The following is a 16716-nucleotide window of genomic DNA, read 5'->3' as shown; positions in this document are numbered from 1 at the left end:
TTTCTAGATTTATCAGTAGGTTATCAACCCTTCATATTTATACCCAAATTGCAGTTGTTGCTAGGAACCTGGCTAAACACTTAGCCAAAATAAAACAAAAATAAAACTAATTGCACTCCACCTTAGGAAGTGATTGGATTTTCAAAACAAATTTTCCTTGTACTTTTCTACTCAACAAAAATAGTGGTGGAACTGTCTTCTTCCCTCCAAACTCTGGCATGACAAATGGGCATCTGGAATTCAGGCCTAGGGTTCCAATGTGGATAAGCTGTTTCGGTCTTGATTTGAATCATCTGAACTCTGGAAAAAACTGGTGGAGTGTTGAGTAACACAGGCCAGCAAGTGCAGTGGAGATCATTAGACACTTAGCCCTGCAGTGACTCTTAAAGTTAAAACTTGGTATTCCTCATGTTTTTTTAATACATTCTCACAATATTTCCCTCCCTGCAAAATCACTTTCAGTCATATTAGAGCACCCAGTACAGATTCACAGTCAACTTTTGTTCTACATATCAGTACATTAATACATAGTTTCACTTTAAATATTTTAGATTTTCATGATAATCCTGTGAGGGTAGGTTTTGTTACCTGCATATTAAAATGAAGAAATTAAGGCTGAGAGGGGTTAAAAAGCTTGTCAGAAGGAATTGAAGTACTGAAGGAGAACAAATTCAGATCTTTTAGCATGGCATAACTGCTCCATAAATAGTAGTTTTGACACATTTTAATGTGTTATCTAATTTAGTGTTTAAAACAGCCCAATATAGATGATGTACAGAGCAATTAAATAATTTGCCTAAGATTATTTATACAGTTAGTACAAGATCTCAGGTTCCAGAACCCATCTGACTGTGTTCTTAACTGTGCTTTGCTGTTCTACTTCCCACTTCCAAGGTTCTTTCTACTATACCACGCTACTCTTCTAGATACATTGGCTATAGGAAGGATAGAGAGGATACAGGAACCTTTGGGAGACTGGATAGAGGGGAAATGGTGTATGGCAGTCTTAAGGAGGAAAAGTAGCAGAGGTCTGGGGTAGATTACAGCTGCCCAGAGAAGCAATGTGATACAGCGTGCAACGGGGAGTCCATAGCTTCCTGTTTCTACCTGTCCCATTAACTTAGTTTCCTCCTTGTGTGATTTAAATAATATTTTAATACACCATACTAGGGCTACCGTTTCGTTGATTGTTGACATTCCTATCCACTCTCCATTTCAGCACTGCTAGTTCAGCGTGCAGTCACCAAGCAGCATTGTATTTGAGTTGTGTGTCTTGTCTCCCTTAACATGATCACAAGCCATTATTGATTACTTTTTTTCATATTTTCATTCCTTTTCCCATTTAAACTATTGAGTGTATTCTGGAGTTCAATAAGTCTATGTAAACCTCAGAATTAGAGTCGAGTGAATCACATGGTCAGAGGTCTTCAGCAACAAGTAATGGTTTTTGTCATTAGAAATAATTCTTGATTCTCAATGTATACTTTTTACAGTATTTGGATTTTTGAACTATGTGAAAGTATTGTCTATTTTTAATACATAAAAAAATAATTCTTGAAGTTGAGTTGGTTACTATGACTTTGGGCTGAGACCTGCCAATTTCAAGTTAACAAATCACCTGGATTTTATAGACAGTGGTCATTTGCAAGACAGCAATACAGAGAGCTAGGTCCTTAAATATTTAAGGACCTAACTAACCACCTGTTTAAAACAGCTTCTGAGCACATACACTGGATTAATAGTAACATAATAGAAATTTCTCCACTCTAACACTTAGATTAGAATCAGCTTAGAGGGCTTATCCTTTGTGTTGGAAGAGCTAATAAAGAGAACTGCCGGCTAGAATGACAGAAAGTAACTTAGGGACTGTTTCTTGTCTTGCAGTAGCACGTGTACCATGGGCTTAGTCCTGCCTCTCTGGAGTGACACGCTAATTCATTTGGATGGTGATGGGTAAGAGGTTTCCCTTTTTATCTTCCTACAGAAAGCCAGGGGGTAGGGTTCTATCTTAGTACTCATTCATTCAGCTGAATGGGAGGCCCACTGAGCCCAACTGAACGTGTCAGCAGCTCAATGAGTTCTTTTAAACTCTGTTTTGTAAAGTGGAGTGAACATGCAACTTGCCAAGGCCTCTCACTTCTGTTCTTCTAGGCCGACTATGGTAAGAATCCAAACAAAGAGGAACTAGTTTGTTGGCTCACTCTTTAAACTGAACATGTGGGACTGTTGCAATGCTCTCCCAGAGGATGATATGTTCTGTTTCAAATAACCTCTTGCTGCCTCTGCCAGCTGTCAGCCTAGAGTATAACCCCTTTTCTGTGCCAGTTTCTTCTAGTGACCCTCCATCCCCACCCCTGGTGTTTTTAGAATGTGTCCCAAAGAGACCAAGATGTTTGCTCCAGTTTATAAAACCAGGGTCAGGTTTGCTATGAACCCACAAGACTTCCAAATAGAAATTATACAGCAGAACAGCTTGTCCGTAGCTGCACCTGGGGAACTGGATGTATTATGATTCCCTAGCTCCAATGTGGGAGTCCATTCATTTTGCTTAATAGGTAAAATCAGACAATTTGTTGGAGATTTTCAGCCAAGTCCTATCCTCTAGTTAATGTCTGCATGAAGTGCCTGATGATTCCTTCTCCTGAGCCAGTATTCACTAGCCTGGGAAAGAACCTTGAAAACTCACAACTGAAATAACCCACTCTCATTTGTGTGTTCTTGTCTTATTCTTTTTTCCTTAGTGGGTTCAGCGTATCAACGGACAACAGAGTTCACATATTCAAACCTGTATCTGTGCAGGCAATGTGGTAAGAGGACTTTTAATATCTCTTTTAAATATCTTTAGTATTTTAAGTTTTTAAATATGTTATTGGAGCAATATTTGGTCAGAAGTAGTATTTGAAATAGTACAGTTCTCTACAAAAATGCTGATCTGTGTGTATAGATTAGGTGTGATCTGTTTGTGTGGCCATCATAGTTAAATATGACTTAGAAGTTTAATTTTCATATTATCACAGTAGAAGGCCCTGAGCATTGGTGAACAAGTAAAATTCAGAGGTGGGCTTACACTGGAAGATACTTAATAGATCAGATAGCCAGTTGGAAATGAATTTTACAGGGATACACTAAGTTAGTAACAGTGTAGAGGCAAGTCTAAACATCACACTACTGCTGCGCATTAGCTTTCAATTTCTTCAGATAATCAGAGGTGGCTTTGATGAAGTTACTTTATAGATAGATTCTTCCATTTAAATTGCTGGCAACTATTTGCCAGATAGTTTGCGTAGTACAACTAAGGTCTAGAAAAAAAACACTGTAGCTGTTAATAACCATCAGCTGGTGTATTGACACTTTTGGGTTACTTACTCTGTGTGTCAGGTATTGTGCCTAATGCTTTATTTACATGAATTATATCTAATCATTATACCAACTCCCCAAGTATTATTTGCTCCTTGTTATGGATGAGAAAACTGAGGTTTTAGAGAAGTTACGTAACTGGTCTTCAAGTATCTCTCATATTTAGACAAAATAGACTCTTACTCTTTTTTTCTAGGTTATCTAGAAAAATGGTCTAATATAACCAGAGAATGATGTTTGTGCATTGATCAGGGATTTGAGTTTTATATCCTCATTCAGTTGCCTGTTTTGTAGTAGAAGTCCCCATGAGGAACACAAGCCAAACAAGAAATAAGGAGCCTGAAAAAGACTCCAGGGAGATAATTTACCCATGAATAACAGGATTGAGAGGCATGAAGTGGGTGGGGTTCTAAAACAGAGTCAACTGAACAATTAACAGTCTTAACATTTCATGCAGTAATTAAGGTAGGATAGAGTTTCTGTTCATCTGTTTAGACCAAATTTTTAGATTGAGAACATATTTCATAGATAAATATCTCATAGAAAACTTATGACCACCTTCGACTCAAGCTCAGTTAAAGGCAACTGACCTGTCTGTCCCCAGGTACCAAGTAAACCCAAACAGCATAGGTCCCATAAGTGACAGTGTTTTCAGTTATATTTTAGGGAGAAGTATAAACCAGTCTAAATTCTTAAAACAGTGAAGATTCAGTAGTAACCTTAGTTCAAGCTTTGATGTTCTAAAGTAGACTGACTAGTCCTGGCTCTGTTAGCTAATTGCAGAATAAACCTTCTTGGGTGTACCACATGGAGAGAAGTGAACTGCAAGTCACAGGTGTGTGGACCAAAGCAGCATTTAAACCCAGCGTTTCCTTCACAGGACAGTACTTCCTGCAGCCTCCTACAGCTGTCAGGCAGCTGAAGTATCTGACTGAGGCAGCTAAGCCTTGAGTATATTTTGAGGGTGTGTGGCATATGCTTTTGAAACATGCGTTTCCCCAATGAAGAAAACATACACTGAATATCCTACACATTGCACTAAGCTGGCCCTTACCTTTGATTCTATGTAATAAAATGAAATTCACTGAGCATTCTCTGAATTTGACTTAATTGAGAATCTGACTTACTTTGAATCATACAAAGTATTTTTAAGGAAAATTCTGTTTCCCTGATAGAAATGGACTGGCATGGTTTTTCCATGTCAAATTGATAATGATATTATTTTTTAATTTACGTTACACGGGGTTGACAAGGACTCATGGAACAGACATTGTTATATACTATTGATGGGAGAATAAACTACCACAACCTTTTTCTAGAATGATTTGCCAATATGCCTTATCATTTCTCATGCCCTTTGACCTAGTAATTCTGTTTCTAAGAATTTATCCTAAGATAATAGTCATAGGTGTGTGCAAAAATTTTAACTATAAGAATGTTTGTCAGTGTTCCAATAATAGCAAAAAATAGGAAAAAAATTAAATGTCTGAAAAATAGGAATTAAATTATGATATATTCATGTTACTAAGTATATAACCATAAAAAATTATCTAGTTAAGGATATTAATTGACATGGAAAGACACTGATGATGAAGTGTCAAAGAAAAGAACATGTTAGAATAGTATCCAGAATATGGTCATATCTTTATTATAGATCTATGCATAGACAAAGACTGAAGATCTGTACTAAAACCTTACCACCGGTCATTTCTGAGCAGCTGGATTACATTGCCTACAAGAATGCCTAGTTCATAGTGGGAGCACAGTTAGTACTTGTTAAGTGGAATGTCTTACTAGCCATAAATTTCTGCCTTTTACCGCAGGTCCCTAAATTTTCTAAAGTGAGCATGGGTTACTTTTGTTATGAGAGAAAAAATAAATAAAAAAGCATTCTTAAGAAAAAGATATAAATGAATTGGCCACAAAATTCTCTCATACTGTTCTTTTCTCTTAGGAGGGACTTTAGATCCCTGCTCTTGTGTAACTAACTTTCCAGCATTTTCATCTTTGGCTTTCCCCAAGTATATAACCAAAAGGTACTTTTCAGGTTTGTTTATCCTTCTTGGGTTCCTGAATTGAGAGTCAGACATTTAATTAGTATAAGAATAACCAGAGCTGTTCTTAGAAGGTGGCTCAAGTGTATGAATAAATGGTTTAAAGAAACTGGGAGACTAAGGCAGCAAGAATTTTAAATGTCATTAGATCAGTACTTCCTGGACATTAAAGGACATGTCCTCAAGGCTTAGGGACATCTGTCTATGTGATCTTTGTGGAGCCTCCAAGAATCATAGGAAATGTGTGCTATAACATGATTCTGTGCCAAGGGAAACAAATCTTTATATAGTAAATGGTTGCGATCTGTAGTTCTCTGGTGATATAGCATATCCACAGTGTGCTTCCAGCTGTGGAGTCGTGAGTTCAATAGGTACTTGGTCCTATTTTTCACTCTTGGGTTGTCAGTTCCTATTCTCCTCTACCCCCACCTTAATAATGCCTCGTCTCTTTCAGCAAGAACTATTTGATTGCTTTGAATAAATAATATACTAAAATCAGAATCAGAGAATCCTAAATTCCAGGGAATAGATTCTCCAGAGGCCAAATTCTGTAGGATTTAAAAATTGAGACAGTTTGGGGTCATGTGGATTACTGGCCTTTTGGAACCCTGTAATTCTACAGTGCTCATTTCCCTGCATATCTTTCAGGTCTGCACTACAGAGTTTACACAAGGCTTGTGAAGTGGCCAGAATGCATAACTACTACCCAGGCAGCCTGTTTCTCACCTGGGTGAGTTATTATGAGAGCCATATCAACTCAGATCAATCATCAGTCAATGAATGGAATGCCATGCAAGATGTTCAGTCCCACCGGCCCGACTCTCCAGCTCTCTTCACTGACATGTAAGTCAGCTTGCTGAGGATCATAGAAGTCCTCTCTGTTATGGCCTAGGATGTCATAAACAACATGTTCCTCCTTAATCTCTGCAGTTGGGGATTAGCCAGCGATATTAGTCATTGTCTGCACTACACAACTACCATACGAAGAACCCTGCTCTTTCTGTTGTCTGCAGAGGCCTTAGGAGTCTCACTCCTGGGCAGTCAGTGTCCATAGATAAGAATTGCAATAGCTGAAGTCCGCCTTTGCATTATCTGTGAAAGAAACATTTGGTAAGCAAATTAGTGACAAAGAGAACCTTTTACAAAGGTGTTTTTAGTCAATTTAAAAAGAATGCCTAGATTGTTACCCTAATTCTAAACTGATTTCTGTTCAGAAATTTTTTTAATTTTATAATTTCACATGTCTTACTCAGCTCACCTTTACCTTGTTAAGTCTGTCTCAGTGAGATTTTATCAAATCTCCCTGGTGTGCTGTGAGTTAAATAAAGGCCTAAGGTGGAGCTCATATTTATTTCCTTTTTAGGTCTGTGTGTTGAAACTTAGGTGACAATTTTAGAAATTTTTTCACACCTAGTTCCTGCTTTGGAAATTAATCAGGATGTTTATTTTGCTCTGAATTGATCTTTCTGCAATTCCAACATATTCTTTAGCTGGGAAATAAGAAGCTTTAAGTGGCTTTCTCCTTCAGAAGCTACTCCTGAAGAAGTAGCTACTTATACTATCTGACCTTACAAATCCTCATCTGCAGATTCCTAATGTGATACCAAAATAGTTCATGATTTTTTAAATGCTTAATTTAGATAATTAATAAGTGGTTTTTTACTAGATAAGGTGTAGTTTCCAAGAATTGTGTGAACAGAATGGTCAGACAATCAATGGAAGCTTTTTTGCATAGGGTGTTACTGGCACCGGGACCTCTTCTTCATTAGCCTTAGTCCTTGCAAGATCCCACAGAAACAAAAAATGTAAGGGTTAGTTTGGCTTTCGGAATCTTGGGAAATGTTACTGATTTCCTGCTTCACAGCTGATTGGTAGGTATCAGAGGAATGGATCTCACATCTGACTCAAAAATGGACATCCTGAACCAGACTTAAATAAGAGAGAGAAAACATGTCTTATTTTTCATGCTTTTATTAGAGAAAATTTGAAAATTACAGTACAAAAAAAGAAAATAAAATTGACCATCATTTCTCTATATATTCCCAAACAAAAGAAATAATGTAAAAAATGTAGTCCCTGGCACATGGTAGAGACTCATTAAATGTTAGTTCTTAGTATGTGCACCATAATCCCAGTTTTAAGATAACTTAATAAACAAATTTTTATCTGTTCATAGAAAAAGACTTTGAGCTGTCAGTTACCATATTAATGATTGTCTCTGATAAGAATTTTTAGTTTCTTTTGTTTTTATGTATTTCCCAAATTTTTCTTCAGTGAGATTGAGAGAGAAAATGTATTTGTGTTGTAATGCTTTTTCCATTCCCATTTCCTTCCTAAGTGGACTAGAAAAACCTTAAAAGGTATGCTGAGAACACAGAGAAAATGTGTGCCACAATGGACTTAAATGCTCTACTATGAATAAAATTTATGTTTTAAAATCCAAGGAAGGGGAACAAGGGAATATATACATGGTGCCTCTGGTTTATGTCTAATGCTATGCTGTGCATTTCATACAGGGTATCTCATTTAATCCTCAGGAGAACCTCATGAGGCAGGTGTTATTACTGTTCTTATTTTATATGAAAGGGAAGAGGCTCAGAGAAAGAAAGGAATTTGTTCAAGTTTACATCACTAGTAAGTAGTAGGACTGGGATTAAAACCTAGATGTGTCTGCTCCTAAACTACTCGGCTTCAAACAAGTGTGAAGGATTTGGATAAAGATTGCTAAACTAAGGAATCTAAGCCATGCATACATGTGCTGAAATATTTTTATATCAATATTTCTCTTTAATAGAAGACTGAAGTGTATACTTTCTACCATTATCTATGTCTAGGAAAAATGGTAGGGAGCACGATTAAGAATTTTAATCCTTGTCAGGGAAGGGAGGCCTTGGCCGATTGACAAGGAAGTGGCACAGGTATTAGCTGTATTCTGCAGAGTCCGTGAGAAACTAAAAGCCAAAGTGGTAGGGAGCCCCAAGGTTGTGGGGTCAGAACATCCATCTTTGGAGATTACTGAAGCTATTTTTGCAGCCAGTGATAAGGCTGTAGGCAGCAAGGGCAGGCAGAATGCCGAAGGCTTAGTCCATGTCCGACTCCAAATAAGGAGGTACAGAGCAGATACCTTTCTTGAGTAGGTAGGAGGAGTAAGATGAGACAGAAAGTGCTCTCTGTCAGCCTCACTCAAATTTTGCATAATACGAAATAATGCTTTTAGAGAAAAGCATCCAGTTACATTGAACCTATACTTGTCTAGTAATCAGAAAATCAGCTTCCTATTTTGATTTCCTATTGACGTTCCAAGGGTAATTTTATTTTTAAAAGAGTCAAAAGATGAAAGGAAGCACCATAATCCTGCAGGCAGAGTGTTAGGCTGGGCTGAGAGTCCTGGTTCTCCTGCCAGTGTGTGTGATCATTGGCACGTCACTGAACTCTTCAGCTGTTTATTTCCTTTATCTGTAAAATGGGGATAACAGTTTCACAAAGATATTGTGAGAGCTTTTATGAAAAGGAAAGCATTTTGGATAGAAGCACTCCAGGTAGTTAATCCTGAAAACCTATTTTGGAAGAGAATTTGCCTCCTTGAAAAAGGAAGAATCATTCTTCCCTGTTTCCCATTTTCTAGAATCGTAGCAATGAATAAATAATGAATATTAAATGGTATTTTATGTTACAGAAGTCCCAGTTCTATAATGGGTCATACCACTGGCCTATCCAGCTCAGCAAGTGGTACTCAGGAGTACTTGATGGTAAACCAGGGATTATGGTCCATCATTAAAGTATTGCACTCAGTATAGCCTATTTGTCTTTACTACTTCATGGATCTACATATGTGAATATTTTTAAGGGCTTTTATACATGTACAACCTCTTCAAGTAATAATTTATACATGTTTACATTCTATACATTCTAAAAAGAAACTTTAAAAAAACATTGTTTTCTTTTGTACATTTCTCCAGAGTACAAATTTGAGGATAATAGAGGCAAAGCCTGCCAACTTGGAAGCACAATTAGATGGCACATTCATTAACTTAAGTTAAATCCCTGCCTAAGAAAAATCACTATTTCTCTCTTCTCAGACCAACGGAACGTGAGCGAACAGAAAGACTAATTAAAACCAAATTAAGGGAGATAATGATGCAGAAGGATTTGGAGAATATCACATCCAAAGAGGTAAGAGACCTTAAGTCCTCGTTGTTTCAAGGCTAGGTAGGAGTGGGGTAAGGGCTGGGCTAGAAACGGTGAGTGATCGAAAGTACAGAGGGACTTTACAGAGAGTATAACATGTCATCTTCGTTTCAGATACGAACTGAGTTGGAAATGCAGATGGTGTGTAACCTGAGAGAATTCAAGGAATTTATAGATAATGAAATGATAGTGATCCTTGGTCAGATGGACAGCCCTACACAGATATTTGAGCACGTATTCTTGGTAAGTTTGGGGTTGCCTTGAGTGGTGTACTGAAGCTAGTCCATCCTAACTCATGGAGGGTGGGGGTGCAGCTGTTAATTTTTATTATATTTAAATAAAATGTAACTTACACTAAAAACAAAGTTAATATAGATACTCAAACCTCATCAGTTTCTAATTCTTTTGCTATTTTCTATGCTCTTAAGTTTATTTATGTCTATTGTATGGTGGAAATGTCGTATAATGGTGAGCTTCTGCTCCTCTGTTCCCAATTTCTCATTCAGTGACGACATAAAATTGACTATGGTGGGAAAATTTACACCAAGGAAATTGGCAGATGCTACAAATTAGGTCTTTCTTCTCTATGGGTTATTAAATATCTCATCTGTTCTTCATAATAGTCAAAGTCAAAAGCAGACCAATCCATAATAGTTTTCTACAGTGTATCCAAATAGCATGATCCTGCAGGGGTGTCCAACCTTTTGCCATCTCTGGACTACACTGGAAGAAGAGTTGTCTTGGTCCACTCACTAAACACATTGCAATTTGTAATCACAAATCTCATAATGTTTAAGTAAATTTATGATTTTGTGTTGGGCCACATTCATAGCCATCCTGGGCCACAGGTTGGTCTCCCTTGCTAAGGTCACTCTTTCACATCTGCCAAGTGTCTTAAGGTCTGATATATCCAAACAGACCAAGTGGGAACAACTTACAGCTGAGAGGCTATTGGACTTCTAAGCATTTTAAACCTTGTAGCTACATTTTGAGTCCCCCAAATACTTTTGTGATTACCAAAAAATGGGTAGCTAAAAATTGTTCTTCATGGTTCTTGAACAGTCAGTAACCTGTAATTAGCCCAAGGAGACCTTTCTGACGGATGGATTAGGAAAGCTTCTAAAATCCTAAGACACATGTTTCTCCCAAATGTTAAGAGTTCTGTACATAATAGTGGGAACAAGGTTAACAGGGACAATTAAAATCAGAGAGTGGAGGGTGGGAAGATGCCAGATCCTTGTTTTTGTTTCCATTTACCACATATTTTGACCAAAAATGCTAACAAGGAACTAAATTTGATTTATTTGAATTTCACATCATTTCTCTTATGAGGACATGTGTGTACTGTGAAATGATTAGAAGCTGGAAAATAGGAGAGAAGAATGAGTGAATGCACACGCAGAAACTAAACTGCATCGTCTCACCCTGAGTATTCAAGAGCTTTATTTCACCAAGCAGTCAGACTTTGTGTCATGGAAGGCTTGTGCCCTGAATTAACTTGTGACACTCTGGAGCATGTGTGCTTATATACCAGTGACTCATACTGGTATATAGCTGTGAGATTACTCATGAAAAACTGTGAGCCGGGAGGGGAGCTTCTTTTCCATTACTTTAACTTGACCAATGTGTGTTGCCACTCCTGGATGTGGATCATTCTGCAAAGCTGTTGTTGACCTTTCCATTTGTGAAGCACCTGGCTCTGCTGCCTTTTGTGTATACTTCCACAAGGACTCGGGTATTCCTTGCTCTTGCGTTGTCGGAAAGAATTTTTGTGTTATCTATAGAAAACGTATGAGTCATTCATTCAAATGGACCCTGCCCCCAACTGTCTTCGTGTGTCATGACATTTTTATGAAGGGCTAATGACCATAGCCACAAATAGCTCATGTTTATAAGTGACCAAAGCTGTAAACTTAACTTTTCCATTGATCTTGGATTTTAATACCTAGAAGTATATAGATGTGAATATCAAATACAGTCAGTATCTGACTGGTCACCCTGTTTAATGTCAGTCATACTTCCCTGTTTCTCTGCTACCACCCCTTAAAGAACTTTCTCCTTACCCATCTCTTCAAAGGGTATGTTTTAAGGACATGTAAACAAATTTTAGTGATACTTTAAACAGAAAGAACAATTCAATTCTTCCTAAATTATATCTTCTAATTGACTATAAATTTCTTATTACAAAAATAATTCATGTTCACAGTAGAAAACTTAGAAAAATTTGAAAAGACAGTAACATTTAATTGTCACTAAGACATAAGCTTCTGTTATCTTTTATTATATAATACTGCCTTTCAGTCTTTATTAATTTTTTAAACATATCTGTTTTAAAAAAATATTTTTCAAAAAAGGAAAATCTTTTCTCCTTCAGTTACAACTGTTTTTTTCAAGAGAATGGACATGTTCTTTATACATGTGAATATTTTTCTTATTTGAGAAGAAAAAACTTTAAAACTGGAGAATCCTGAAATTTAACTCTCATCTAACAAGATAAGTAGACAAACAGGTTGTCTAAACATCTTATTATATTCTTTCCTTGATGGCTTCCTCCCTTTGTTTGTACCAACATGTCCTGTGTCCAAACCCTGATCTTCTCCAGTGAGTCTCTGCTCTGCTTGCTTTCCCAGCAGTTGACACGGGAAGAGAGGTCTTATCCAAGCTGCGAATGGTGGTGTTAATTTTCTGCAAAGTCATTTCATCTTGTGCATAGCTGCCATGCCTGGAGCGCAAGTAGATTGTGTGAAGGGAGGCAGCAGGATTTCTCCCCTCCCTGTGGAAGAATGCTGAGCTCTGTGATGCACTGCACAGAGAGGTTTATTTGGCAAAGTATCCAGCTGGTATGGAGAATAAAAGTGTAGAGCATAGTTTAAAGAAAATCAGCAAGAAGAGAGGATTCATTGGTTGGAAGCCAGGGTATTTCCAGAAAAAGCTTTTCCACGCCCTTAAGAGTGTACTATTTCTCTGAGCTGGAAGCCTTTGACCAACCAAATCTCAATATCAGCAGCTCTCCTGGAGGCTGTCCGATTTGGCTGAGAAAAAGCTAGATGTGAACATAGACCCTTTGCAGAAAGGCAGGCAACTTTCTTAGTTAAACAAGGGAAACATGGAGTATTGGACACACAACCAATAATTTTGTTTGTGGTACTTGCTTCAGCAGCACATATACAGTAATTTTGCTCATGAAAAAAAGGTAGTCAGAATTTTTACTGCTGATACCTTTTTTAAGATTTAACATTACAGATCCTTTTAGAATAGTGTTTATTTTTCAAAGACAATTAAGCCTCAGATTTATGGTTACTTTTTGAAGTAGGTACAGAGAAATGAAAGATATGTGAATAGGTGAGACAATACTCAAATGGGCTATTTTCATTATATTCATGATTTTTGTCCTTCTGCTAGATGCATAAGGTACAGTTAAAAGAAATCTTGTGCCTGGTTGCTACGGTAATGTGGCTTACAGTGTTGAAGCTGTAGATATGATGAAGAAGATATGGACAGGGATAGCAATTCTTGGAGATTATGTCAAGTTGTATTGATTTTAGCAGAACCCCAGTACACTTCTTATCTGTCATAAATGTGCTCTCTTTTGTTGCTGGGAATGTTCAGACCACAACAGGGCTATTTCCTGGGGATAACAACTGAAAATAAATCAGTCACTTGGGTCTTTCGGCAAGGGTACAGTGTAGGGAAACAACAGTGAAAAGATGGAAATGAATTTATTTAAATGTATATTATCATCCCAAGATTTCATTTTACATTTCAAGAAGATTAGAAAATGATTTGCATAATTACATAGAACATAGTTAAAAACCCCCATGGAATTAAGTCATTGAAGCAGAGAAAAAAAAGACTGAGTCTGTGGAAGACCCCAGGGGGCTAATATAAATGGCATATCTATTGAGGACAGAAAAGTAATTACACCACAGTGACTCCAGTTCTTTCAGGTTGAACTCCAAGCAGCCATAACCACAGCCCAAGTCACTTTATACAGACTTCACTGAGTCAATAGCCAGGGCTTTTAATTTATTTCGTTTCTGAATACGTGTCGTTTCTGATTATTAGATTGAATTTTCTCTGAACAAGTAGATAAAGCCATGGATTTTCCCCATCACATCAGGGTTATTTCCATCTAGCTGGACAGAGTTCCTCAGAGGATTTAAATTTCTAAATTAAGAAGCTAGGTGGTCACATTTCTCTGGCTTCAGTTTAACCACTCAACCCTTTATTGCTTGGCTGCTGCCTCCTGGAAGTCTCCTGTAGTTCTTGCCTCTTTCTTTGGTGTGGGAGCTAGTTTTCTAAGGTTGAGCATAATACCTTCAGAACCCTCCATATTTTTTTAAAGCAAGTCAGCTGAGCCCTACTCTGCAAAAAAGATGAGTTACCAGTCACTTACTGGAACTTTGTATAGTATTCTTGAGACCTTCCAGTTAAGTGGCTAAAATACATTCCACTTGTAATACTGTGACAGTGCTTGCATACAACTAACAATTTTCGAAGTCCTTTATTGACTTATTTCATTTAATCATTCAACAAACATTTGTTGATCCTTTTTATTATGGCAGGCATGAAGCTAGATATTTGTGGAGTGTGATCCATTTCCATAAGGAGGGACTAATGAACCATATCAAATAGGTACTCCCATAAAGAAGACCAATGGAATAAGGATACAAAGGTGACCCTTGAATTAGATGATTAAAAGAGGTCATTAGGAACCTTAACAGGAGTGATGAGGGAGGGCATAAGCCACAGTGCTGTGGGTTGAAACACATGGGAAATAAAGAATTGGAGAAAGTATTAGATTATGTTTCTGTGAATCTTGGATATGAGAAGAAGGGAAAAAGGACAGTGTGTAGAGGAGGATTCAGAATGGAGAGGGTTTTTCCACTTTAATATGAGAGAAACTGGGTTTTTTGTTTGTTTGTTGACTTGTAAACAGCAGAAATGTATTCTCACAGTTCTAGTGGCTGAAAGTCTGACATCAGGGTGCCTGCATGTTCAAGTGAGGGCCCAGATCACGGAGTTCTCTTTGTATTCTCACACAGCAGAAGGAATTGGGAGAAACTATAGTTGTAATTTGAGAGGCAGGTACCCAGTATATAGGTAGGATTAGGGTGGGAAAAGTGTTCCATTTTGTAGGTAAGGGAAGTGAACACGGGTTAAGTGGTTTGTCCAACTTCCCACAATAAGAAGGGGAGTCGGGAGTTGAACCGAGTCTTCTAATGCTAAATTCCATTGAATGCATAATTCTGAAATAGGTAAATTCTCATTTTTAAATGTTTGTCTTTTCAAATGACCTGAACACATAGCTTAAAGATAGAAATGGACCTGAAATATTGAAAATTTGCTCACTTTTAAAAGAAACACAAATTGAAATTACACTGAGATAACATTTCACACCTACTAGATTTGCAAAAATTCAAAAGTTTTAAACACATTTATGTTGGCGAGGCTCTGGAAGAATTGGCACTTTTATACATTGCTAGTGGGAATGCAGAATTGTTCTAAACTCTATGGAGGGAAATTTAGCAATGTCTCTAAAAAAACTATAACATTTACCCTTGACCCAGAAATCTTGCTTCCACAAATGTGAAACATCATTCACAGGATGGTGGTGTAATAAACTATTATATCACTACCCAATGAAGTACTGTGCAGATGTAAGAAAGAATAAGGAAGATCTCTGTGAACTATGATATAGAGTGGTTTACCATATATCAAACATTTTAAAGTGAAGAGTAAAAAATGTATATGTAGTATACTATTTTTATATAAGATATAGTAGTTATATATTTGCTTATATATTTTCTTCAAAATAGAACATAGGTAGAATAAGCCAGAAACTAATGAAAATGGCTACCCATGGGGACTGAAGAGATAGGGGTAGGAGTGAGACTTCAGCTTTACTTTTATTTACTTATTGCTTTTTAATCCTCACCTGAGGATATATTTATTGCTTTTAGAGAGACAGGAAGGAAGTGGGTGGAGAGAAACATCAATGTGTGAGAGAAACATTGATCGGTTGCCTCGTGTATGCACTCGAACCAGGGATCGAACCCACAACCTAGATATGTGCCCTGACCTGGAATGGATCCCCACAGCCTTTTGGTCTATGCGATGATGCTCCAACCAACTGAGCCACCCAGCCAGGGCTCAAGTTTACTTTTAAATACACTTTTGGTTTCCAACCATGTGAAAATTTCGTATATTCATAAAAACTCAAAAAGAATGGAATTGAAAAATAAAAAATATTTTTTAAAAAGAATGGAAAAATTGAATACAAACAGAAACAAATGAACCCAAATGTATATCAGATTGATAACCTCACAGAAAAAGATAGATTTAAATCACTTTAAAGCATAATACTCTGATGGTACCCCTTAGTAGGGTGTAATTTAAAAAAGAGAACTGCAAAGAAAATTTGAACTTAACAGGTTTGTTGTTGGTTGTGGTGTTGGTGTAATAATATTTGAAACTATTTTGTAAGTAAAGCAAATGAGTTGTTGGGAACCAAGGTTCTCACCGTGGTATAGGATGATAAAATAATGGGGGGAGAGGCAAGAAAGAAAGCACCTTGCGGTGTTAAATTTTAATCAGAGGTACCAGTATAAACTGATTATATATTTGGAAATATGTGCCAGATCTGTCCACTGAAAAATTTTAGCAATAGTGACACCCATTAGTTACGAAGGCACCTAATTTAAATGCCTAGATCTTGATTAGAAAGTACCATTCTTCACTAAATAAGCCAGGGCTTCTTGGAGAAATGGTGGGCTTCACTCACAAAGTGAATCTAAAGTAATTTTTTTTTGGTACCAGGAAATAAGGAATTGCTAAAGGCTAATGGAGTCATATCAAAACAAGCCTGCTTGAAAATATTCTCACTGGCCAAATTCAGGACAATTTGAGTGTCAAAAAAGAAAGCGATGATAATAGATTATAACAGTAAATTCAAAAAGAATTCATGAGTGCATAGTAACACTCAACTGAAGGGTAGAAACATTGATTAGATTTGTCAGAAGCTGCTATTCGCTCTTCACACACACACACACACACACACACTACTCCCCCACTCCTTACATGCAACATAATCCAACAGAAAGAGTGTGGGCTTTAG

General features: G+C 37.2%; 1 protein-coding gene across 4 annotated transcripts in view; it reads left to right on the top strand.

Annotated features, from left to right (window-relative positions):
- Nucleotides 1–16716, top strand: part of SSH2 (slingshot protein phosphatase 2) — a 257566-nt gene that overhangs the window by 214934 nt on the left and 25916 nt on the right. For 3 of the 4 annotated variants that reach the window (XM_037070274.1, XM_037070272.1, XM_037070273.1), the window contains 5 exons: nucleotides 1885–1953; nucleotides 2742–2807; nucleotides 6060–6254; nucleotides 9491–9584; nucleotides 9714–9842. In XM_037070274.1, coding sequence (XP_036926169.1) covers nucleotides 1885–1953; nucleotides 2742–2807; nucleotides 6060–6254; nucleotides 9491–9584; nucleotides 9714–9842 — 553 coding nt within the window. Of the gene's footprint in view, nucleotides 1–1884; nucleotides 1954–2741; nucleotides 2808–4599; nucleotides 4671–6059; nucleotides 6255–9490; nucleotides 9585–9713; nucleotides 9843–16716 lie in introns of those variants that run through there. The other variant, XM_037070275.1, reaches the window with a different exon arrangement.

This window comes from Sturnira hondurensis, unplaced genomic scaffold (assembly GCF_014824575.4).
Source record: "Sturnira hondurensis isolate 20B ecotype Veracruz unplaced genomic scaffold, ASM1482457v3 Scaffold0018728, whole genome shotgun sequence".
NCBI lineage: Eukaryota > Metazoa > Chordata > Mammalia > Chiroptera > Phyllostomidae > Sturnira > Sturnira hondurensis.
The sequence above is the reverse complement of the archived record's forward strand: the minus strand, read 5'-3'. Positions and strand labels throughout refer to the sequence as shown.